This window comes from Leopardus geoffroyi, chromosome A2, assembly GCF_018350155.1.
Source record: "Leopardus geoffroyi isolate Oge1 chromosome A2, O.geoffroyi_Oge1_pat1.0, whole genome shotgun sequence".
Classification (NCBI taxonomy): domain Eukaryota; kingdom Metazoa; phylum Chordata; class Mammalia; order Carnivora; family Felidae; genus Leopardus; species Leopardus geoffroyi.
Genome location: NC_059331.1, coordinates 82,883,211 through 82,907,538, shown reverse-complemented (window position 1 = coordinate 82,907,538; position 24,328 = coordinate 82,883,211). Strand labels below are relative to the sequence as shown.

Below are 24,328 nucleotides of genomic sequence, written 5' to 3'. Positions count from 1 at the left end.
GTGTTCATGGTTGAACCTCTTTTATTCCATCTAACTATTCACGGAGGCTAAATGGGAATTGCTTATGAAGCCTGGGCATTTCTAACAATTCAAGAGGGACTGGTATTTAACCAAACAGTTCTGGCAATCAGGTGCGAGCATGGCAAAGATTTAGCAAGGGCATTAGTCATGTGTGGAGAATGGAAGATCTCATTTTTAATTCAAACAACTGTGATGGAAAACTCATCATCAAACTTGAATATCAACCAACCATATTTACAAAGAAGGCGACATCACAATAGCACACAGGGGAATTTAAATGATGCATGATAAAAATTCTCAGAGAAGCCCAAAAACCAATCATCTCATCCAGCATGCTGAATTAAATGCTGCACTAAGTCCAAAGCTGGCACTGTGTTCAATGAAAAGGCCTTAAAATATTTACTTCTTGTTTCAAAGCAAAGGTGCCAGGTTTGTTTGGAATTGTGACTTCAAACATATTCCCTAATTTAAAAAAAAAAATGCTAAAAGTTTAATTAAAGCCTCTGCCACACTGACTGAAAATAAGTAACATATCACCCCAACTTTATGGCCTGATATTTTAATTTCTGTAAAGGTAAATTAAGTTTGGTGGTCAGATTCAAGATGTAGCCAGGAATTAGCTGCTTCTGAGAAGGAACGGGCTGCAATCAAATTGTTCAGATGCTCTCTGGAAACCAGTATTCTTTAAGGGATGCTTTTCTAATCTGTTGGAAATGCAAGGTGAGTAGAACCATCCTTGGCTGAGTTAATGTTTCCTTAATTAACAGGTAGGAGATCAAATCATTGAGATCAATGGGGAAAGCACAAGAGACATGACACACGCCAGAGCAATAGAGCTCATCAAGTCGGGAGGAAGAAGGGTCCGTTTGCTGCTGAAGCGCGGGACGGGGCAGGTCCCGGAGTATGGTACGTTTCATGTTTTGATTCACCTGTTTTCTGTTTCTTCTGTGTACTGTAAATGCCTATGCTTATTTGTAAAACTGTATCAGTTCTCTAATTCTACCTAAATATAGACTTGGCTATCAACAGATATATACATGCATATGTACATTTAAGCCGAAGATTTATATGCGTGTGAGCTCTTTCTTTTGCTCCCTTGGTTAAGTGATGTTTAAAATAGCAAATAGAGGACCTTTCAGGGCATCTCTGAGCGTGCAGGGAGATCCAGCCACCACTTATATGTTAGAACTTTTGCAATTTGACTAACAGTCTTCTGTTCATTTGAGTCCACAGTAATTTATCACTTATTTCCTAAATTTGCTCATGAATCACAACTGCCCTGTAGGGTATGTGACTGGGACCAGGGAACAAACAAGAACAGATCTTCAGGTGGGGAGATTAGAATGTAAACTTCATGCAGTGATTGCATTTTCTTGGCATTTAAGGATAGTTCAAAAATTCACTCTAATGTTGTGTATCTCTGTGCTTTTCAGGAAGGAATTGAAGTGCATTAGATTTGGCTTCAGAAGTCTTTAATGGTGTTATTTTTCAGCAGCCCATTTAAGACATCACTGACAGTTTTACTAAGAAACTGCCGGATGGTCATTACATGAGAAGCATCACACCCTGAACTGGCTGTAATTAATCTCAGGGAGTGACAGAAAGACGGACAGATATCAGTGAAAACAGGTGCAGGGGGCAATAGGATTTAACCATGGTCTGAATAATTAGCTCAAATTGTTGATCTAGAAAAATGGACTCTCATTTTCATCCATTCATCCCCTACCGCCCCCCCTCACACACACACACAAATTCTAAATAACGCTTTTCCCTCTCAAATTATGCTTACCTTAATTATGGGTAACTTGCCTAAGTTACCTAATAATGAGCTGAACACTTCCTTAGTTAGCAGGCAGTATAGTCCTGAGTTCAGTTGAAATATCTGAAATCAAATGCCCTTAAAAATTTTGTTTTCATGGTCTTGAAACCCCAAAAGGACTGGCAAATACTCAAAGAAAGCATTGAGAAGTTTCTGTAGGGCTGGCTCTGTGCCCATGGAAAGATTTCATCCCAGGTCCCATCCTTAATGTTTGGATCTAATAAAATATTTTTAAATATGAATATTAGCAACAAGCTCAGGCCTGATCCTGTTAAATGGCACCAGAACTAATCCTTTTGTAGACTCTTACTCTTGGAATAGGGTAACTTTTTGCACCCCAGAGCAATACATGATTCAATAAGACCAAACTGACCTGTGTGAATTAATCACTTCTAAAAAATACCTTATTTTAAAGGTATGTTTCATTCCATGGCAAGACCCATTATCTATACCAAGGAATTTCCATAGAGTTAATATTGTTCTTATTTTACTAACAAGTTAAACTTTAAGAAGTTAATCTGAACAACATGGCTATCCCGAGCTTTCTTTTCTTTTATAAAATCACTATTTGGTTCACATTTTCAGCAGCTTGTCTATAGTGAGCTATAGACACTATAGTGTCTATAGTGAGCAGTTACAAAAGTACCATTGCCCAATTGGCAGCATGACTCAGCTTATAATGCCTACGTATGATGCTGTCTCAAAGCATCTTTAAAGAAAAAATAAAAACATGTTTTTGAACAAGACAAAAATTCAGGATCATGTCACCATGATCCCATTAATTCATCCATCATCTGGAAATATATGGTTAAGGTTAAATTCTAAAATTAACAAACAGGGTTTGTCAAACATCTGGACACAGTTTAGAGGGACCAATTGTCAATACGGTTAACTCCAGAAGTACTGCAGAGTTCTTCTAAATATATTCCCCTAAAATGTAACATTAAATCATACTTGCCAATGGTTAGTTAGAGTTTGTCAGCTACTGTTGATGTTAGAATGACCTAGATTTTGATTGTAAATTAGCTTTCGAGATTATGTCACAAAATAAGCAATTTAAATTTTTTGTATTTATTTATTTTTGAGAGAGAAGGAGAGTGCACACACACACACACACACACACACACACATGTGGGGGAGGGGCAGAGAAAAGGAGAGACAGAATCACAGGCAGGCTCCCCACACCTCAGCACAAAGGCCGATGTGAGACTTGAACTCACAAACTGTGAGATCATGACCTCACCACCCAGGCGCCCACAGAGTAACCAGTTTAATAGAGAAGAGCAAGGTCTTCTCCTTTAGAGAAGTAAAAGAAAAATCACAAACTAAGTAAACATTAGCACTTCAGGAAAATCTAAGCTGAAAGATGCCTGGTTTTGCATGAGAAACCGAGAAGGTAGGGATCAGACCAGATCTTTGAGGATAATTCCATCAAGTGATATTTCTGGAGTCATAGAGACTAATGAGGAGGGTATTTCAGGCATCTCTAAGACCACACGCACATTCAAAAATCTGCTGGAAAGATTCCTGAGACACAGAATATGCTTGTACTCACAGGTAAGATTTATCATAATGACATAGTAAGGATACACAGTGGGATCATAAGGGAGAGAAACAGGCAAAGTCTGGAGGAATCTAGGTACAGGCTTCTTTATTGTTTCTCTCTCTCTCTCTCTCTCTCTCTGGGTCACCCAGAGATCACTCTTCCCCCAGCAATAAAAATTCAGCAATAAAGGTGTGATACTGTTGCCCAGGGCAATTCATTAAAGATTTGGCACCTAGGGCTTATACTGGGTGCTGGTCATGCAGACCACTCTCTGCCTAGCACATACCAAAATTCTAGACTCCTGTAAGAAAAGCAGGTGTTCAGCATAAATTGTGTTGTTTGCATGGTTATCCATGAGACACCCTTATCATTTAGGGAAGGGTTTATATTAGTGTAGGAGACAATTTACCTGTCACAGTCCCAGAGGCCAGCCAATGGCCAACCTTGCAAGCAGGTCCCTTTAAGGATAACAGTCTCAAGGCTGTCATGTGAACTCCTGTACCAGGAGCAAGCCAAAGAAGCAGCCACAGTCACTTTACAAATGACCCCAGCATAAAAGGACTGCTCACAGCTAAGGAACATCATAATTCCTTCATCACCAGTTAAGTAGACTATATCATGAAGCAGAATTTTTTGTCCAACGTCTGAACACAAGATGGGGGAGGTAACAAAACCGAATAACAGAAACAAGGACAATGAAAGAAAATGCTTGAGTTAGCCAGTAGATATAACCAAGAATATAATCCACTTTGTCCAAATGGCACCCTCATCACAGGAACACTGAATTTTCCATCAACTATGAGCTTAATCCTGTGTTTGCTTCCTTTGTTTGACTTTTAAGATCCTAAACTTAGCAAAAATCCATCCTTAAAGATAGTTAAAGGGGGTTATCAGAATCTGTAGGAGACATAACCTGCTAGGGAGGTGTGCGGATTTAACCCAGCCTGGGAGAGTGAACTTTGAAGAGTAGATCGACAACCAACAGCCTGTGGCAGGGTTTTAAGTGATATCTACCAGCCCTCCCTCAGATACCTGCAGAATTCTGAATTCACAACAGCTCTGAAGCAAGACCCTTATCTGGACATTTGGCCACGTCAACGAAAAGCTGATTTCAGTCAAGAGAAATACAGAACTCTTGCTCTGAGTTCCTAAGGTGATCTGTGACAGAGAGATAAGCACAGGTACAATTGAAGGGAAAAAAAAAAATACCAAGGGTAATCTGTCAGATTGTTGACTAAACAAAATCAGTGTGAATCCAAGTGAGCTGAGGAGAGGAATAAATATGCTGCAAATATGCCATCCATAATTACCGCAAGACTAATCGGCAGACGACACCCCAGCCAAGTCACAGGCATAAATCAGTAAATGCGGCCGCGGAGGTAGGAGCTGCACACAGGCTGTCGAGCTGCTGCAGGGGGAGTCAGCAAGCGATAAGGGCTTTGAAGAAGTTGCTTTTATGGCTAAGTCCTTGAAGGAGATGGATACTTCAACTCTACTTTAGTCCTCAGGATAAGAATTTGTTGATTATAAACTCCGCGGGAAGCGCGAGCTCCCCCCTCCCGACACACATCTCAACAACTGGCAAGAATAAGGAAATTTCACTCCACCATACTGAGAAAAAGAATCCGAAGATGATGCCTCCAAAGTAATGCCCTCCTTGACACTGGTTGTTGCTATTTGAATTAAATCTTAAAAGGTTAAGAGAGAAGAAAGCATGTATCATGGTTGGAAAGCTGCACAGGAATAAATTATACAAATTAGCTCCCTGCCTTGAAATACAGGTATCCTTCATTAGCATTCAAGGAATCGATGTGAACGCTTACTTGATTTAGATGCTGAGCCACAGAGCCAGGGCCAGGGTAAATAGAGGTGCCACTGGATGAAATAAAAATCAACCAGTTCGGACCAACTTGGGCCTTTCCCCTGGTGATATTTGCTGTTCAAATCTGATTAAATTCAAAATAAAACAAAACAGAAATATGCTTTCTAGTCTTAGTGGTCTAGCCTGTTTATTCTCTTAAGAGGCAACAGAGCACGTCTTTATGACTACCAAGGTGAAGGGAGTCCTGTTGCAAATGGAGACTGGTGGTCTTAGGAGACCCGGCAGGGTCACAAGGATGAAGTGAAATTTTCTTAGTATCGGTGGCCCAGGGACAACGAACATCAAATGCCCACACAAAGGGAAAAAGAAAGAGTCAATCTGAATTTGACTTCTGCCTACCCTTCAATTTTGAAAGTGAATTATGTCTTTAATGGGTTTGGACTTGATTACAGGTCTTTGGTAAATGGAATTGTTTTCATTTTGTAAGCATAATAAAACTGCATTAAGGGAAGTAGAGAAAAGATAAGAATCAGTAACTATAGCTAAAGAAATGAATAGGCCAAATAGTACTGCCTTTCATCAGGAAATACACATGATTTACAATTTATTAGAGCACCAGATTAAGCAGTACTGGTCTCTACTTATATGGCAATAGGCGATGTTTATTTGTTGTTTTTTTTTTTTTTTCAAGAATATACATTGGCCATTTGCAACAACATGGATGGAGCTCGAGTATAATACTAAGTGAAATACGTCAGTCAGAGAAAGACAAATACCAAATGATTTCACTCATGTGGAACTTAAGAAACAAAACAAATGACAAAGGGGGAAATAAAAGAGAGAGAGAGAGAGAGAGAGAGAGAGAGGGAGAGAAACCAAGAAGCAGACTCTTAACTATAGAGAAGAAACTGATGGTTACCAGAGGGAAGGTGGGCATGGTGGCAATGGGTTAAAGCAGGTGATGGGGATTAAGGATTTCACTTGTCATGATGATCACTAGGTGATTACAATAAAAGATTTAAAGGGGCGCCTGGGTGGCGCAGTCGGTTAAGCATCCGACTTCAGCCAGGTCACGATCTCACGGTCCGTGAGTTCGAGCCCCACGTCAGGCTGTGGGCTGATGGCTCAGAGCCTGGAGCCTGTTTCCGATTCTGTGTCTCCCTCTCTCTCTGCCCCTCCCCCGTTCATGCTCTGTCTCTCTCTGTCCCAAAAATAAATAAACGTTGAAAAAAAAAATTAAAAAAAAAAAGATTTAAAAAAAAGAGAACATATATTGACAAGAATATATATTACAAGTGAACATTATAAGCATACTCTTATCATCTTTTTTATAGTTATTTGTTCAGCAAGAGCTTTGGTCCCTCTGACCATACAAAGATAAATGCAGACAGTATACCCCTACTAAATATTAATACAAGACAAATCTTGTAATTAATATCATCAGTTCACGTCATTACTGTTCACTTAACTAAATCAGGATTTTTCTGGGCACTAGCGATGTGCACTTTGCCAGCACTGAACACAAGATACGGTCCTGGCCCTGGGTGAGCTAACAATCTAAGAATGAGGATATATGTAACCACTGATTCTAACAGAATCTAACAGAATCAGTGGTGACTGATTAAAAGGTCTTCACAGATCTGCTCTAGTAAAAAATTTAAGTGGGTTTTATTAATTATTTGTGGGATTTAATACGTACTTCTAGAGTATTAAGGATCCTTGAAAAGCACTTGGCTTCTTTAGTTTGTTAAACATTGCCTTTGTAATATTTATACCAATGCTTTGTACGTTTTCTGAAGAAAGGACTCGCTGAGTATAGGTAAATTTCTGCTTAGACCTTGTCTGAATTATTCTAAATTCTAAGTCAGTAAACCAAAACTTCATCTGGCAAATTTGCTAATCACCGATGTTCCCCTCCTGTGGCTGTCAGCCCCCAGAAGCCTGGAGCACTATAACCTCATAGCCAGAGGGTTTGTGGGTGTGCTGCTGTGCCCCCACGATAAAAGGAGAGAGTCTCCATTGTCTTGGCTTCTTCCTCAGAGACCACGTTCAGTAGGCTTTGCACTAATTCACCTGCATTTTTAATAGGGCAAAAGGCAGCTTGCTTCAATAATAAATTCTGAAATTTAATTTCAGCTTCTGACATTCATGGTTGAGTGTATCTTCCTTTTCCATGAGAGGTTCCACAAATCACTCCAGTACACCTCTACTGAGTCAGACCCAGGGAAGAGCTCAGGCTGTCCGGCAGAACTCTGGGCCGCATCATACAGAGGACAGGGTTCGTCCTGCCTAAAAAGGCTCGCGACTGCTCTCTGCAGCGTGTAGGTGAGCCCAGCAAATGCTCTGTGAAGCTCCCAATAAGTTCCCATTTCATGGAGTCAGAGGCAAAAGCTTCCTTAAAAAACACACACAACTTTGAGATTCCGTTTCCCCACTGTTCAGCAAAAACCTCATTTGTTATTTTAAGTGATTTTAGGAGAAGGATGAAATCTCATTTCTTCACATTGTTTTATTGGGGCCCATGGACTATAATGAATATTTGCTCTTTTTGGATACCCTTACATGATTTCCAACGTGCAGTTTTCTCTTTTAAGGATATAGTAAATGACCCCCTTCCCCAAGTCCTCACTTGTTAGGCATTTAAGACTCTGGTAAAATATATTAGACCACATAGTACCCAAGAAATCTACCAAGAAGAACCAATTTGGCCTTTGAGGTCCAACCACCCTCATTTTCCAAATACGTAAGTTGTTGGCCACGTGCATCTTAGAAAACCTAAATATCCCAGTGCTTCCAGTAACCTATCCTGGAGAGTCAGAGTTTAGGCTCTGATAGAACATTCCCTTCCTTCCCCCAGCATGAAGCTGGGCTCTCCCACGGAGGACTGCTTCCTCAAAAGTCCAGGGAGAAGGAATTTTCTTAGAGAAAGCACTACTGAATGCCGTAAGAACATCAACATGGATCCCCAGGAAGTCACACATTTAAGAGAATGTTTTTTACAAGGAGTGGAGGGGAAAGGGGAGAGCAAGGATAAAAGTTAAGAGACAAGAAGCGGGCAGCCTGGTTTTCAAGCTGTGTGCATATGCACGCGTGAACATGATGTGTGAATCTGGCCCAGGATTCTGTATTTTTAAAGCTCCATCTCAGGGAATGCCATGCTCCCAAGATTACGGGGTGTATCTTCTCTGGCTCTGCTGTAAAGGCCGGGCACATAGGAGTTTTTACTTCTCCTTGGCCCCCACTCTCAGGTGTGCCTCCCCCGCTCTGCAGGCCATCTAGTCTAAATGGTTTTTGTCCTGAGACTCACAACATTACAACTTAAAGAAACGAGACTAGATCTTCCTCCCATTGTCCTCCCATTTTCCATCTCTGGCCATTTTTGACCATCCAAGCTCAGCTCCCACCCTCCTCACAGAGGACAGGCTGACCTTGGGGTTCAAGAGTTGATTCGAGATAAGCTTCTAACCCTTCAGCTGCACTCATTGGGAAGAGGGTGCTAAATGCCAAAATCATTTCCCCCGCTGTCTGATTTTTTTCTTGTCTCAAAGTAGAGCGGATACAGAAAAGGTTTTGATCCCTGCGAAGCGGTCTGCCAACCAAACTCTGCTCTCCAGGTGCTCAAAACAGTATACCAGTTCCTTAAGACAAACTCTTGGGTAGGTCCAGCCAACTGCCATAACCAGCAACCGTGGAGTCTCCAAGTCACTTTCAAGCTTTCATTTTTTAACTAAGGCCCTCTAAACTTTTCATTTCTAATGGAAGAAATAATGAGTCCATGAAGCCAGATTTTTGTTATTTGAGAAATCTGCATACAGCCGTGCTCCAAGATAGGATTGTGGCAACGTTCCTATCCTGATAAAGGCTTCTTAATATTTCTTTTTAACTTAATTCCCTCAGTCAGGACCAAAGATGAAATTCTATAATGCCTTACTCCAGGCTTGAATGATGCACTCTAATTATAGCAAAATCTCTAAACTTTGAGAATCACACACATTTTTCAATGTGCTATTTGGGCTCAGTTCTTGTTGTTATTTTTTTTCATAGAATGAACGCACACTTAGTCCTGACTAAAGAGCTGTGAACTATAATGTGGCTCAGACATTTGCTTACAGAATAACTTGCTTTTACACTACCGAACAAAGGTCTCTGATTTTCTCAGCATGTGCTCTGTAACACCTAGTGATTCTGGCCTCATCAGGACCCTAGGTGTTAAGGCCGAACATACACACTCATAACATGTGCATTGAATATGCCAGCATACAACTCCATTTTTCACATTTCACTGCAATTTCTACCCCAGCCTTCACAGCAATTTATTTCCACCATGTTCTGGGTTTTTTTCTTTGAACTTCTGTCCATGAGGTTTCCCGCACATGTATCTTTCAAGTCCAGTAAAGGTCACATTTAAAACAAGATGAGAGCCTTCTCTCTGTGTGACACTAAAACAGCTTGATTCTTTTGGTACAAAATTACTTGCATCTTGGCAGGGCTAAATGGTAAACTCAATTAATAAGTCCTGAAATGTAATTTCCATTTCTAACATCTGTAGTTAAGCATTAGTTTTCTTACCACAGAGAGGTTCCGCTTTCCATTTAACCTCAAGGTGCTAGTGCTCACCCTTGGTCTCCCTTCCCTCAGACACATGCCATGCTGTGAAAAGCACTCCATGTGGCATAATCAGAAATCTACGTGGAGCGCTGTTCCATTCTGCATACTGAAGCCATGTAGACATAGCACCCCGTTTGGAGCAAGTTAGGTATTTAGATAGGGAACACCATCAGTAATGCCAGCAAGGAGTACATCAGGCGCAAAATGTCTGAGCTGTACGGCTTAAGTTGTTCCCATCACATTAACCTCACATTCACCTTCCTTTCCCCCGGGCTGCATGGAGCTGAGAAAACACAGTAGCGGGCAAGGGGTGGGGGTGGGGGGGGTGGCCGTTGGTGCACCTCCTGGGTCCTGTCCCTTGGAGATTATTGATTTGGATATTCTGGAGTGTCTAGTACCCATCTACATGTAGATAAAGACCTGTAGCCCAAGAGCTGAGAAAAAGACAAAGAAAGAGAGCCACCGAGAGGGTAGCTTCATAGCATGGCCCTGGGACAGGTGAGTACCTCAGAGGAGAGCAGGCAGGGTGGGGCTGCGTTTCTTTTCCCTGCTTTATTTTTTTCCAGAAAACAATTACACTCAGCAAGTCAACTGTGCACTTTGACTATAAATAAACAAATTGTCAGAGGTGAGGAAAGCTATAAGAACGTGTGAGATTATTAGCAAAAAGAGAGATATAAACATGGGCACACCACGTTTTCATTTGTTCAGTTGTTCATAGTTTGGAACTGATTACTGTGACTGATTCTCAAATGACAGCGGCTATCCCTAAACATCCCATTTTTGTGAGACAATTCTACAAAAACTGTGATATGACCATTTCAAAAAATTTTTAACATCTGTGCCTCCCTAAAAGCGCCTCAGGATGCCCTCAATATTTTGAGAAAAATCTACTTTTGGAATACACATGTAGCTCAGTCTTGCACTAATTTCATGCTGCATGCTCGACAGGGGTAGCTCTACTTAAAGTCTTTATTCTTACTGCCTAGATAATTTGTATTCAGCTGCTCTAAACATACTAAGCAATCTTGACTCTAACAGTAATAATATATCTTTGTCACTGGTTCTGTTAATTCTAATGATTGGTCCTAGGCTGTTCCTCCCCTTCCTTTAGGAATGGTACCTTCCAGTCTCTCCATGTGCATGAAAAGTGACAAGCATGGGTCCCCATATTTCTACTTATTGGGCCACCCTAAAGACACGGTTTGTAAAATCTGCATGAATATTATCTTTCTCTAATGAGCTTTGGTTTTGCATTGTTTGTAACTGATGTATAATGCTTTTTCTTTCATAGTAGCTTGTCTAATTACTGCTAGAGCTCTGGAAAATACATGTAGCTGAGACCTTACATTATCCTTATAAGGATATGCTATCCTTATAAGGATAGGATTTGTGGGTTCCTGAAAACTTGAGATGCACCAAATTCCAGGGGTCTGGTCCAGAATGGCCCCAGCAGGAAGGAAAGGGAGGGAGGGTACAGCAGACCGCACTGGCAGAGTTCTGCTCCACACACTTCCAAAAATCCTCCCCAGGCTTCGATGCAAATGATCAAATTGGTTTCCCCTCAACCCAAGTTCAGATAGCTCTGACCCAGGGCACCCCTTTGACACCAAACAGAAGGAGAGCCACATTGCCAAACATTCTAGCCCTAGGATCTCTGAACATCCCCTGGCATCACGGTATGTCCCTCACCCACCTGTGGTCGCTGTCCACACAAGACTGGAGCTTCTCACTTTCCTTCCTTGTGCTCAAAGATACGCCAAATTTAAGCGGGGGGGGGGGGGGGGGGGGGAGGATAGTTGTGACTTTTTAAAAAGTAGGCGTAACTTTGTATCTGAACATGATTCACCACTATTTCAAAATGAATATTCTTAAGTGTTGGCTGTATTTGAGCCAGCACTTGGAAAAAGGCTTAAGGGAAAAAAAATCCCATACATAAATAAAGCAGAATATAGATGATAGCCTTGCAAATAGGGTTCAAGCAACTTTTCACCCCTCAAACACACCCCTAGGGTGGCCCACGTTTCCACTGTGAAATCCTGCAATGGGCAGGTGGCTACTGCCACATTTTAATAGGTAGGACTGGAATTTTAAAACATCAGTTTGACTTTTCGGCAGAAATTGATACCATGCTCAGTCCCCATGGTTAGGCATGGAAGCATGAATCAGACTGACACGTTTCTCAATTCAGGCTTGATGTGACCCCATTGACACTGTCACAGCCATGGTTAAGCATCTCTCCACCAAAGTCTTTTAAACTAGCTCTCTGAATTTTTCCTGAAACATATTTTCCAACTGTTAAGGACCCTGCAGATTGCCATTGGGATTGGTATAACTCTAACGTGAAAGATAATATTTACTCACTGAGTTATTTGGCCTAATGCTAAACAATTCCTTACCAAATACTTTTATGCCCATATAAGTATCACACACACACACACACACACACACACACACACACACACACAATTGCAATTAGTCTTTGAGGATGTCTTAAAAAACAGATGTTTTAAATGTATCATTTCTCTAAAGTGTCTGTCTCTCAAGGATGTTATGATCAGAGGAAGCCTGAATCAGAGCATAAAGGAGAAAGCTCCAATTCACTGGAAAAGGCGTAAAGCCATGGAACAATTATAGGGAAGTCCAGTCCATTGACTATGGTTTAAATAGGTATAGATTTGTGTTTCTGACAAAAGAAAGGTATATGCTTACCATTTAATTTACTTTACCTAGTCTGTAATCCATGGAGGTGAGGAGACCTGAATCAACCAATTAACCAGTGTCACCAGCCAAAAACAAAAACACAAGAAGGCTCTTTGTGGTTTCTATCCAGTCGCACCAACATCTATCAGGCTCTTTACTCAATGCTGGGATGTAAAGATTAATAAGAGAGCCTCTGCCTATATGCATTCACAAGTAAGTAGGAATGACAGGGAGAAAACCAGGCAGAGGGGCAAGTATGAGTAGTATTGGCAAAGGAGTGATAAGAGTTCAAAGAAGGCAATATACTAAATCTGCTTAGCAGAGTCATAGAAGGTTCTACTTTACATTTTAGCCGGGACCTGAGTGACAAGTATGATTTCACCAGTGTGGGCAAGAGGTAAGGCTGTTCCAGGCAAAGGAAACAGTTTGACTGAAGTCAGGGAGTCATGTTGAGAACAGCTATCACATAGGCTAAATGAGAAAGGGGGGCCCTAAATAAAAGAACACAAAGGTGGGTTCAATGAGAAAGGGCCTTGTATGCCAAGCAGAGGAATTTGGATTTTATATAACCAGATGTCACTGAAAAATTGTTTGAATGAAATGGTGAAAATATCCGTATTTGGAAATATTCTTCGATACTGTATTTTATAAGAAACTGGAGACAGTTAAAATGCTATTGTGGAGGTTGAAACACATGATAAGAAGACCAGACTTGGGGGAGTGATAGTGGAAATAGCACATTGTGAATAGATTCTAGAGATACTCCAGCCATTCCGTTGATGGAAGTAACAAAACTGGTGAATGATGAATATGAAAGAAGGGGCTCAGGGAGGAGGCTTGTGGCCCAGGGCTCACTGGAAGATGACCCCTACAGGTGAAGGAGGAAATTTAAAAAGAAAGATAACGAGGTTACTTTTGGACTTGCTGAATTCTGGATCCCCAGAGGACTCTTACCAACAGGGTAGTTGGATAAGGCACTCAAGGGCCGGAGCACTGGGGGAGTCCCTAAGAGGACAGTGAGGGCCGCAAATGGGCCTCTCTCAGAGGCCCCTCTGTGTACAGAGAGGAGAGTCCATGGGACATGGTCACATCCATGTGGTAAGTAAGAGATCAGGAGAGGACAATCCAAAAAGCAAGAAGAGAACCAAAGAGAAGAGTGGTGGGAGCCAGAGAGAGGGTTTCAGGAAAGCTACAGGGAGAATGACCCATTTTCTTGATGAAAAAGTGGTTGTTCTGCCCCAAGATGGGCTGGGAGCAGGGTTAGGAAAGGAGTGGGAAGGAGAAGGAGGAGGAGGAGGCAGGGACTAGAATCCACTTTACTGCCTGGTTTAACACAATGCTGGGTGCATAGCACTCAATAAATGGTAGTGATTTTGAGGGTTGTGGGTAGGAAACGCCTTCATGCACTACTCTCCATGGACCTCACCACAGGACTTCCCCACAGGGTTCCCCACATTCTGGGCCACAATGGGAATCCATGAGTGAGATGGCAAATAACTAGAGCTCCTACTTAGATCCAGTCATGGGTTTAAGGCCTGGTTTGTCTGGTTTGTTTTTTCAGAGGGCAGGGATAGGCAGGGTACAAAGATGAATGACACCATTTCTCCCCTAAGGGAACTATGTATATAGAGCATGTTTAAGGAAAACATGCTGCTCACTGTTCACAAAAAAATATTCTTTGGGCGCCTGGGTGCCTCAGCCGGTTAAGCATCTGACCCTTGATCTCAGCTCAGATATTAATTTTAGGGTTGTGAGTTCAAGCCCTGTGTTGGGCTCTATGCTGGGGGTGAAGCCTACTTAAAAAAAATACTCTACTGGCACTCATTAAAGTCACTCTCAAATGTATTACGTTCCTGGATTGATGTACAAAACATTTTGAAAACAAGCATGATCTGCTTAATTTCCCTTTCCAGGGATACATTTGCCCTTTGAAATCTGGAATCCATCATCAAGTTTCCAATGAAAGTGTCCCCTCAATGATCACCAGTCTTACCATGGTAACAAAGTCCAATGACTAATTCAATCCTTTATTCCCCTGGGACTCCCTGGAGTAGTTAACACTACTGATCAGTATATTAGCTGGATTTTCTCTTGCTGCTCTGATTGCCTCTCCAGGGTATCCTTCAACACTCTTCCCATCCAGCAAGGCCCCTCCCCAGATTTTCCTTCAGGATCTCACTCTCCCCCAGGGTTCCACCTGTCAAGACTGTGCAGATGACTCATTTCTGTTTTGTCATGTCTGGCTTCATTCCACAGCTCCACCCTGAGATTTCCCACTGCCTGCTAGACATTTCTAGCCAGATACCCCACATTTGTGTATTCAAAATTATATTTATGATCTTTCCTCCTAAAAATACTCCTCTTGAATCACTTATTAATTAAGGGACCATCAATCCTCCTCATCACCCACCTCAAAACCATCTTGACTGCCTTCCCTATATATCTAAAGAGTTCCCAACAGGGAGTGATTTTATGTCTCTCATTTCTCACAATGGCTTTCTCTCCATTCCTATTGTTTAGGGCCACTCCACAAGGTTAAATAGCCCACCTGTTTTCTGTATTGCTCTGGCCAATCTTCCCAGCTCGATACCAGAGCAATACAGCAATTGGTTGTCCTTAAGGACTTCCCCCCCCCCACCCCACCCAAAGACCTTTTCCACAAACACACACACACACACACACATACACCCTTAAATTAGAGCCAGAACCATCCCTGGTTTGGCTCCATCCAAATCAGTCTTGTCTCTCATCTCCCACAATATCCTATTTCATATCTGTGCCCCAGCTACACTGGAGTATTTGCCATTGCCCTATATTCCCACCTTCATGGGTGGGCACATGCTGATCCCATGTTTGAGAAACCCTTTTTCCAAATCATGTCCTCCTTTAAGAACCACATCAAAGGCTGCCCCCTCCATGAATCCTTCCCCATGTCCACCAATCAGAAGTAACATCCCAGTCCTCTGAAATCCCATAGCCCTTTATATCTCCCCTGTTCCCTCTTACTCTCTCTTTTACAACATAATTATCAATATCTACCTACTTCCTCCCCTTTCTAGAATTCAAATACTGCTCATCACTCTGGATTATTAATATGGTGCTTTATAGAGTGAACAAGTGAGTGCATGAATGACTGTAAGTCTCGCAGTATCACAAAGTCATTATTCTGACAGCAGATCTCAATGTAAGCTTTTGTAGATGGTTGCAGAAGGCATAGGATGGTGTCCCAACTTTCCATTGACTGTCTCAACCTAAACCAGAAGTAGCACTTTGGTTGTTGTTTTCATAAATTCCCGCTTGTCTATTTTCTTATAGAAAACAAGAGTGGAGTTAAGCACGGAGTTAATTCTCTATTAAGAGTGAAGTGGAGGAAATCTGGCTGATTGAATGTTCCAGGCAATTATTTTTGGTTAATCTAAGTTATAATGTTTCTGTAAGGTGTTTTCTCTCAAACTGTAGTTCTGCCCTATGTTGGCATTACAAATTGTAGCTTAACATGCCAGAGTTGCTTCTTTGCTATGGAAGTGCCGTGTATAATTGTCTCCTATGGGAAAGTTGAAACAAAAGCTGTGTAAACAAACAAACAAAAAAAAAACTGTGAAACAAAAGCTAATGTAAGGTCTGTGTGGGATCATGTACCTACCTTCCTGTAAAAAGGGAGCCACTCTGGAAAATTCTCTAGCTCTTTGTCTAGCCTCCTGGATCTATTTTTTTCAACCAAATTGATTTATTTTATGATATGCATCAGACATTGTTTGATGCTGTTGGGGCTACAGAGAAAAAAAAATGTGGTATTGTCCCTTCCTCACCTCCAGGAGTTCTCTATCTCATGGGATAGCTGAAAATACTCTGTGGAACAAGTACAAGACAGTGCAAACCCAAATGACAAGGGAGTTTGAGACGGGAGGGGGAAATAATGACCAGAATAGTCAGAAGGGATCCTTGAAGGAAGCCAGTCTTGAGATAACCCTTGAAGAACCAGAAGGTTTGGGATGAACAGAGTGGAGGGCAAAGGACACTACAAATAGAAACTGTGGGAGATGATTTTGATGCTAAGAAGCAAACTGATGTGGTTTGAAGTGTTGGGGTTCTAGCCAACAGCTAAGAAGGAATCCTTGAGATGTCTTCGGTGCAAAATGGTGGTTTTATTAAAGCACGGGGACAGGACTCATGGGCAGAAAGAGCTGCACTGGGGTTGTGAGGAGTGTTTGATTATATACTTGGGAGTTGGGGGAGGTAAAGACTAGAGGAAGTTTTCAAAAGGACTTTTTTTTTAAGTTTATTTATTTTGAGAGAGACAGAGACAGAATGAGTGGGGGAGGGGCAGAGAGAGAGAAGGAGAGAGAGAATCCCAAGCAGGCTCCACACTGCCAGCACAGGGCCCGATGCGGGGTTCAAACCCATGAAGCCCTGAGATCATGACCTGAGCCAAAACCAAGAGTCGGATGCTCAACTGACTGAGCCACCCAGGTGCCCCTCAAAAGGACTTTCATTTGCTAAAGTAGACTTATAGGATCCTGGATGCCTAACTATTGATAGAAGTTTTTTTTTTTTTTTCTTGTAAATTATCAAGATAGTTACAAACTGATAGAGAACACAGTCACGTGGGACATGAGTCTATCAGTTAACCATTTGTTTTTCCTTTTCCTTTGTTCTTGGGCAGCCAGGAGTGCATGAAGAATGTCACATATCTCACCTTGGTGGGGGTGGAGGTGGCTGTTAGAATATGCTTTGTCCTCAGCTTGCCTTTGTTTCCCACATCACAAACGAGGAGAGTGCAGGGTAACCTTCTGAAAAGCAGAGGGAGTAGAAGTGCAAGAATTGTCAATGTGTGGAAGAGGCCAATATCTATAAACCAGTGGCAATGAGGAGGCACAGAAGATTCTTGAGCATCACACTGAGGGGACCAAAGAAGTATCTTAGGGGTGGTGGGGAACATTTTTGGAAAAGGTTTTCTTTTTCTTTTTTCTTTCTTTTTTTTTTTTTTTTTTTTTTTTTTTGGAAATAGTTTTCAAACTCATGGCTACCCATTAGAAACAACTGGGGAACTTGTATTTAAAAATTACCTGTAGAGGCTTCTCCTCAGACCAATTAACCCATGAAGGTGAGGAATGATGGCCGTGGGTGGGAGTACAGGCTCAGGTACGATGTAATTTTTTTTAAGTGTGTCCTGGGTCAACACAATGAGCAGCCAGAGTTGTGAATCACTGGTGGACCAGATAAGAAAGTAAATCAGATAAAGAGGCTATCACAGTAAGTTAGAAATGCAGGGAAGGGTCAATGAGGTGCTGAAAACAGTTGAAATGAAATATAGGAGGGTTGACAATATAAAGAACCTTGAAAGAAGAATCATTAAGACTTGGTGACTGAAAGGGGCGCCTGGGTGGCTTGGTCGGTTGAGCATCCGACTTCGGCTCAGGTCACGATCTCATGGTCTGTGAGTTCGAGCCCCACGTCGGGCTCTGTGCTGACTGCTCAGAGCCTGCAGCCTGTTTCGGATTCGGTGTCTCCCTCTCTCTCTGCCCCTCCCCTGTTCATATTCTGTCTCTCTGTCTCAAAAATAAAATAAACGTTAAAAAAAAAAAAATCTTTTAAAAAAGACTTGGTGACTGATAGCATAAAAGGAATAAGAACTGGGGAGGCTTCAAAAGTCATCCCAAGTTAGGAGCCTAAGTATTTGGGAAGATGGAAGAGCAGCTGTGAGGAAAAAGAAATAGGAAAATTCAGAAATGATGCCATTAACAAGACAGGTGAGCTTTCAAGAATTACTTAACTTCTCAGGGCCTCAGTTTTCTTATCTGCACAATGACAGGGTCCTGTTACATGGCATCTTCAAGTACTAGCATTGAAAGTAATGTGAGTGAACTAATCTGAGGAGTGGGGGAGGCCTGTGGGATTTTAAGAGATTCAAATAGTGATTCATAACAAGCAATTGCATCAGAATAGTGCATCTCTAGCATGTGAAACCCAAAGGGCAGTGGGAATCCCCAGGGAAGAGCACAGAAAATTGGGGGTGAGAGGAAGGCCACGAAAGGAGAAGAGAATAAGAATACAGAATTTTCCTCATTGCCTGCTCCAGGCTCTGTATCACCTCCCTGCTACCTTGTGACAGGTAGGCAGTGACACAGTGGCCACTGTCCCTCATAACCCCAACATTAACATATGGACACAGTCATCTTTTATAAGAGTACTTGGAGTTGTTTTCATACACTGGATTTTTCTGGAGAAAGACTGTCTCTTGTTAACATAGGGCCTTCAAAAAATAAATTGGGTCATTTTCTCATTCATTTTGAAAAGTCACTAACAGAGAAAGCAAGTAGCAGGAATTCTTAATATCTCTTTCTATATTCAAGATACCCCCTTTTTTTCATATAAAATGCCAGAAGGGAGAAAAATTATCTTTTCCAAGTGAAATACATCTGTTCAGTTGGCCTTTTCCCATTATTTCCATCAATAGCTTATTATCCCTGGGCACACAACAATCAATACAGTAGCTTGTTTTCAAAGTGAAATATCAGGGGATGCCCACACCAAAAAAATCTCACTGCTTACTCAGCTTGTAAGTGATTGTTGGTTGCCTTCAGAATGTCACATACAGTAAAATCGAGTCCCAGTCTTTCTACAGCCAAAGCCATAGGGCACCTACAACCTCTAGCTAGAAACCCCTGGTGCTACTATGGTTGGGCTACAGAGATGTACAAATGGCCCACAAGCATATGGTAGGATGCTTAACATCACTCATCAGCAGGGGAATGCAAATCAAAACCACAATGAAATATCACCTCACACCTGTCTGATGGCCACTATGAAAAAGAAAGGAAAAGAGTAAGCGTTGGCAAAAAAGGTAGAAAAATTAGAACCCTCATTCTGTTGGTGGGAATGTAAAATGTGCCGCCACTATGGAAAATGGTGTGGAGATTCCTCAATAAAATTAAAAACAGAACTACCATATGACCCAGCAATCTTACTTCTGGGTATATATATCCAAAAGTATTGAAAATGGGATCTTGAAGAGATATTTGCACATCTGATGCGGTTTTGGAGGGCCGGTGGGGGTCCGGAGCCAAATGGCCAAGAAGGAATTATTGAGATGTGTTTGGTGCAAAAAGGTGATTTTATTAAAGCACAGGGACAGGATCCCTAGGCAGAAAGAGCTGCACTGGGGTTGTGAGGAGTGTCTGATAACATACTATGGAGTTGGGGGAGGCTAAGGCAAAAGGGAGGTTTCCAAAAGGACTTTTATATGCTAAAGAAGACTTTAGCTATTGTCTAATAGGAGGCCTAGCTATTGTCAAGCGAAGGTTGTTTTTCCTTCTGGCAAAGCATTAATGTTAAGACAGTAGGGAGACCTGGAGAAACGTTATACTCCCGCCTGTCTCAAGTATTTGTCAATGGGCTGCAGGTTCTAAAGAATTTAATTTTATTTACATTTTCTTCTTGCCTTTGTTCTCCACACCACTATGGAGGGGAGGGTGATGTTAGGGCTCCAGGAAACTGAGTCTATAGGTTTCTGGAAATTGCCTTTTTTCTTGTAAATCATTAAAACAGTTGCAAACTGATGGAGACTCATGTCCTGCATGACTGTGATCTCTATCGGTTAACCATTGGTTTTTCCCTTTCCTTTGTTCTTGGGCAACTAGGAGTGCCAGGAATGTCACACAGATCCCACCTGGGGGTGGAGAGGAAGTTGCTAAGCCTGTGCTTTGCTCTCAGCTTGCCTTTGGCTCCCTCCACACACCCATGCTCTTTGCAGCAATCTTCACAGTAGCCAAGAGGTAGAAGCAACTAAATGCCCATCAGGTGAATGGGTAAAGAAAATCTGTCACACACACACCATGAATATTATTCAATCTTAAAAAGAAAGACCTTCTTTGGGGTGCCTGGGTGGCTCAGTCGGTTGAGCATCCGACTTCGGCTCAGGTCATGATCTCACAGTTTGTGGGTTCGAGCCCTGCATCGGGCTCTGTGCTGACAGCTAGGAACCTGGAGCCTGCTTCAGATTCTGTCTCCTTCTCTCTCTGCCCCTCCCCCACTTGTGCTCTGTCTCTCTCTGTCTCTCAAAAATAAATAAAAATGTAAAAAAGGAAGGAAGAAAGAAAAAGAAAGAAGAAAGAAAGACCTTCGACATGTTGTATGCTACAACATGAATTAACCTTCAGGACATTATGCTAAGTGGAATAAGCCTGTCACAAAAAGACATGATTCCACTTCTGTGAGGTATCTAAGTAGTCAAGTCTTAGAAGCAAAAAACAGAATGGTGGTTTCCAGGGGTTGGGAGTAAGGGAGAAAGGGAGTTTTGTAATAGCTGTAGGGGTTTTGGTTGTGCAAGATGCGAAAGTTATAGAGATCTTTCGCACAACGACGTGCATATAGTTAACACCACTGTACAGTACACTTAACGTGGTTAAGATAGTCAATTTTATGTGCTTTTTTACCACCTCAAAAGAGAAGAAAATGCCACCCGGCATTAGGAGAGCCAGCAGTTCTAAAGCTTTGGAGTTCAAAGCACCTCCTGAGCTTTATTTTGTAAATTGCACTGATGTTAGACAGCCCTTAGGGCAATTGGATGACAGGTGATGAGCTTCTTAAAGGAGCAAGCAGTAGGAGAGAGGTGCTCATTACCAGAAGCTTGGCGTTAGCATTCTTCTCTCTGACCGGGGTTCTGTTTGCTCCTCTAAAGTTGCTGTTTAGGTTCTTGCCTTTGTTTGGTTGATTTTGGAATGAGGACTTGGCTTTGGAGTCCCACCAGGGAGTAAAGAAGTAGGACTGCATATGTTAGAAAGGCAGTTCCTGAATCTGGTGATGGTTTACTTATTTATATTCCTTTGTATCCCACCTCTTTTCACAAAGGCTTCTTTGGGACAGTTGGTCAGGTTCAGCGGGGAGGAGGGATATCAGTTGTCCCCCCAGCTGAGCTAAGTAGGAGCTTGCAAAACAGACAAATACTATGAGAACACAATCCTGACCCCTCCCCACCCCCCACCCCCCGCAAGAAGTTCACTGACAAGAGAAAAGTGTCCCCCTTTGTTTTCATCAGAGGCCTCAGGTGGCAGGTGGTGGTGCTCAGGTGACAGGGGGTGTAAATGGAGACGCGTTGCCGGGTTATTTAGTATTGCAAAATGTGATGTGAAGATCATAATATTCTTTGTGCCTTCCTGTGATCTTGTTTCTTATGCAAAAATTTGCTGGATTTATCTGTCTTACCTGTCTGATAGTTCTTTAGCTACTAGATCACTTATCAAGCCCAGAGCCACATACTAACCCCCTGAGAGAACTGTTTGCCTCCTGAGGACAGACACCATGTCTGCCAGCTCAGGTGTCACAGGCTTTACACCCAGTGGTGCCTTGGACTGCATTGTATGAGCAAGTGGATGGATGGATGGATGGATGGATGGATAGAAAGGAAACAGCAGAGTCAAGACCTGCCCTCCAAAAGGTTATGGTGTACTAGGAAAAAGAGAAAAAGAAAACCTGTGACTGAAGGAACTTAAAAATAATTGCGGCACAGGGGCGCCTGGGTGGCTCAGTTGGTTGGGCGACTGACTTCGGCTCAGGTCATGGTCTCACAGTTTGTGAGTTCAAGCCCCACATCAGGCTCTGTGCTGACATCTCAAAGCCTGCTCCGGATTCTTTGTCTCCCACTCATGCTCGCTCACTCTCTCTCTCTCAAAAATAAATAAAACATTAAAAAATTAAAAAAAATAATTGCAGCACATAGAACACAGTAGATACACTCAGATGAAGAGGGGCACCAGTAGAGTAAGCTGAGGCTGGGCAGAGGAGTCGGGGAGACTTCTTTAAGAAAGAATTCCTACCCTTCCCAGTCTTCAGCATTGCAGGATGAAAATTAACTTCTTTTAACCAACCACAGCATCTTTTGCCTCGATCTATATTGAACTGCTTCATTTAAATATGTATATTTACTGTGTAAATTGCATTCTAAGAATGCACCACCATATTCAATGAGTAGACCTGGTTTGCTCCATTTAAGAGAAGGTGCAAAATAAATTCAGTTCATAAAAGAAAGTGGTATTGGATCCAGCTGATTCTGAGGTAGATCTCACGGGAGTAGGAGCGTGCTTGAAAATCACAAAGCTAGAACTAAGCCTTTAATACCTCACAGCAAGCTCCAAGTTCAGTTTGGACTGCTGAACAGAAGGCAACAAAATCCGGTCAATTATTTTCACCTCTATTTCCTAGCAAAGAGTAAACAATTTTCAGCTGAATTTTTTTTCTGATTTAGCCTTTTTATCATTCTTCTCCTCCATCTGATCTTTCTGCAATCCACCGACCCCAGAAAATGGATGCCTCCACCTTGAAACAAGGAAAGAACACACAGCAGGGGGAGGGAGCCCATGAGAGTGAGGGAGAACAGCCTTAAACATCAGCTCCTGCCAGAGACCTGAGAGGAGAAAATATAAGGATTGATTAGATCTTCCTGAATTCCTGCTTAGCGGATTCCTCCTGAGAGAAAGCATTTAGGGGCCTTAGCCTCACTCTTGGATCTCCCAATAGACACACTTTCTCCTGGCAGGTCCATGGCCTGTCCGTCCTCATGGGTCCCAACCCCCTTTGAAGGCCAACATGACAAGGAAAGGGGAAGGAAGGACAGAGAAGGGACCCCTCCCCCCAGTAACCTCAGTCAGAGGATGCTGCAAACCTGGGACACCTTCTGTATTAAGGGTCTCATCATTAACTGCTCAGAGAGCGGTCTGAAAGGCTAAAGTTCTGGAATGAGCTCCCCAAACAAGAATTAAGAAAGAATGTATCTTAAATCTCGGTTTCGACATTGTTCCTACTGTCATTCTGTGGCTGCATTGGTTCTCAAATGATGCCCTAATGGGAGCTCTTTTTTGAGATAACTTGTACTGAGTTTAACAAATTAATACATGTTATAGAAGATCTCAAAAACAGAAATAATCAAGAAGGAAAATGTAACCATTTTATTTTGGAACCTGCTTTTTTTTATTTGACAATATTTTTAGACTGCTGGGAAAGTAAATATCCTTCTATACATCATTTTGCATTACTCCCTAGTACATTGTTATATAGGCCTATCATTTAACCTATCCCCTATTTAGACTTCTCTTATTTTTGTGATTTGTCCACTATTATGAAAAATGCTACAAAAAAATATCCTTGTCTGTGTATCTTCCCCTATATCTTTGATTATTTCCTTAGGGAAACCTTTGAAAAGCAAAAACACAGGGTCGAAGAGTATCTGCATTCTCATGGGAAGATGGTCAAAGTCAGGGTAGTCATCTTTGGGACCTACCCTTGAGTGAGGAAGTAAAATTGTTATTAAAGTGTCTTTTCTAATAGTCAGAGGCTATGAGCTCTGGCAGAGGCCATGTGGTCTAATAAAAAGTGTAGAGACTTGAGAGTTAGCGTGGCAGCAGAAGGCCAGCCTGCCCCACACACGTCAGGCCCTGGCCTCAGCTCTCTGGGGCTCCCGCACCTCGTTTATATCAGAGTGAAAGGGCTGACCATCCTTCTGCCCAAGCACAAAAGGACTCCTTTCAAAATTGGGAGAGCACAGACTAACAGTTGCATCATATTTATTAGGATGTACAGTTTGTCTTACTTTTATACTGTCCCTTCCATTTTGTTTAGTTTGTTTTTAAACAGCACTAACAATATTTCTCAAAGAAGCAGAAGGCTGTGTGCAATCTCCTAATAGTTTCTTGACAGTTTAAAAATCGTAGACCTTCTCCGCTCGCTCAGAAGTTTCCCGCATCTGTGTGCTGTATTTCTCTGGGGAAGAGGCCCAAGCCCATGACACCACTGACATTACTTACCATGGCTTTCT

The 24,328-nt window shown here is 42.1% G+C and overlaps 1 protein-coding gene across 10 annotated transcripts in view; it reads left to right on the top strand.

Annotated features, from left to right (window-relative positions):
- Positions 1–24,328, top strand: part of MAGI2 (membrane associated guanylate kinase, WW and PDZ domain containing 2) — a 1,332,179-nt gene that overhangs the window by 1,258,532 nt on the left and 49,319 nt on the right. For 7 of the 10 annotated variants that reach the window (XM_045494592.1, XM_045494594.1, XM_045494593.1 and 4 more), the window contains one exon: positions 789–927. In XM_045494592.1, coding sequence (XP_045350548.1) covers positions 789–927 — 139 coding nt within the window. Of the gene's footprint in view, positions 1–788; positions 928–10,908; positions 11,020–24,328 lie in introns of all 10 variants that reach the window. The other 3 variants (XM_045494599.1, XM_045494601.1, XM_045494600.1) reach the window with 2 other exon arrangements.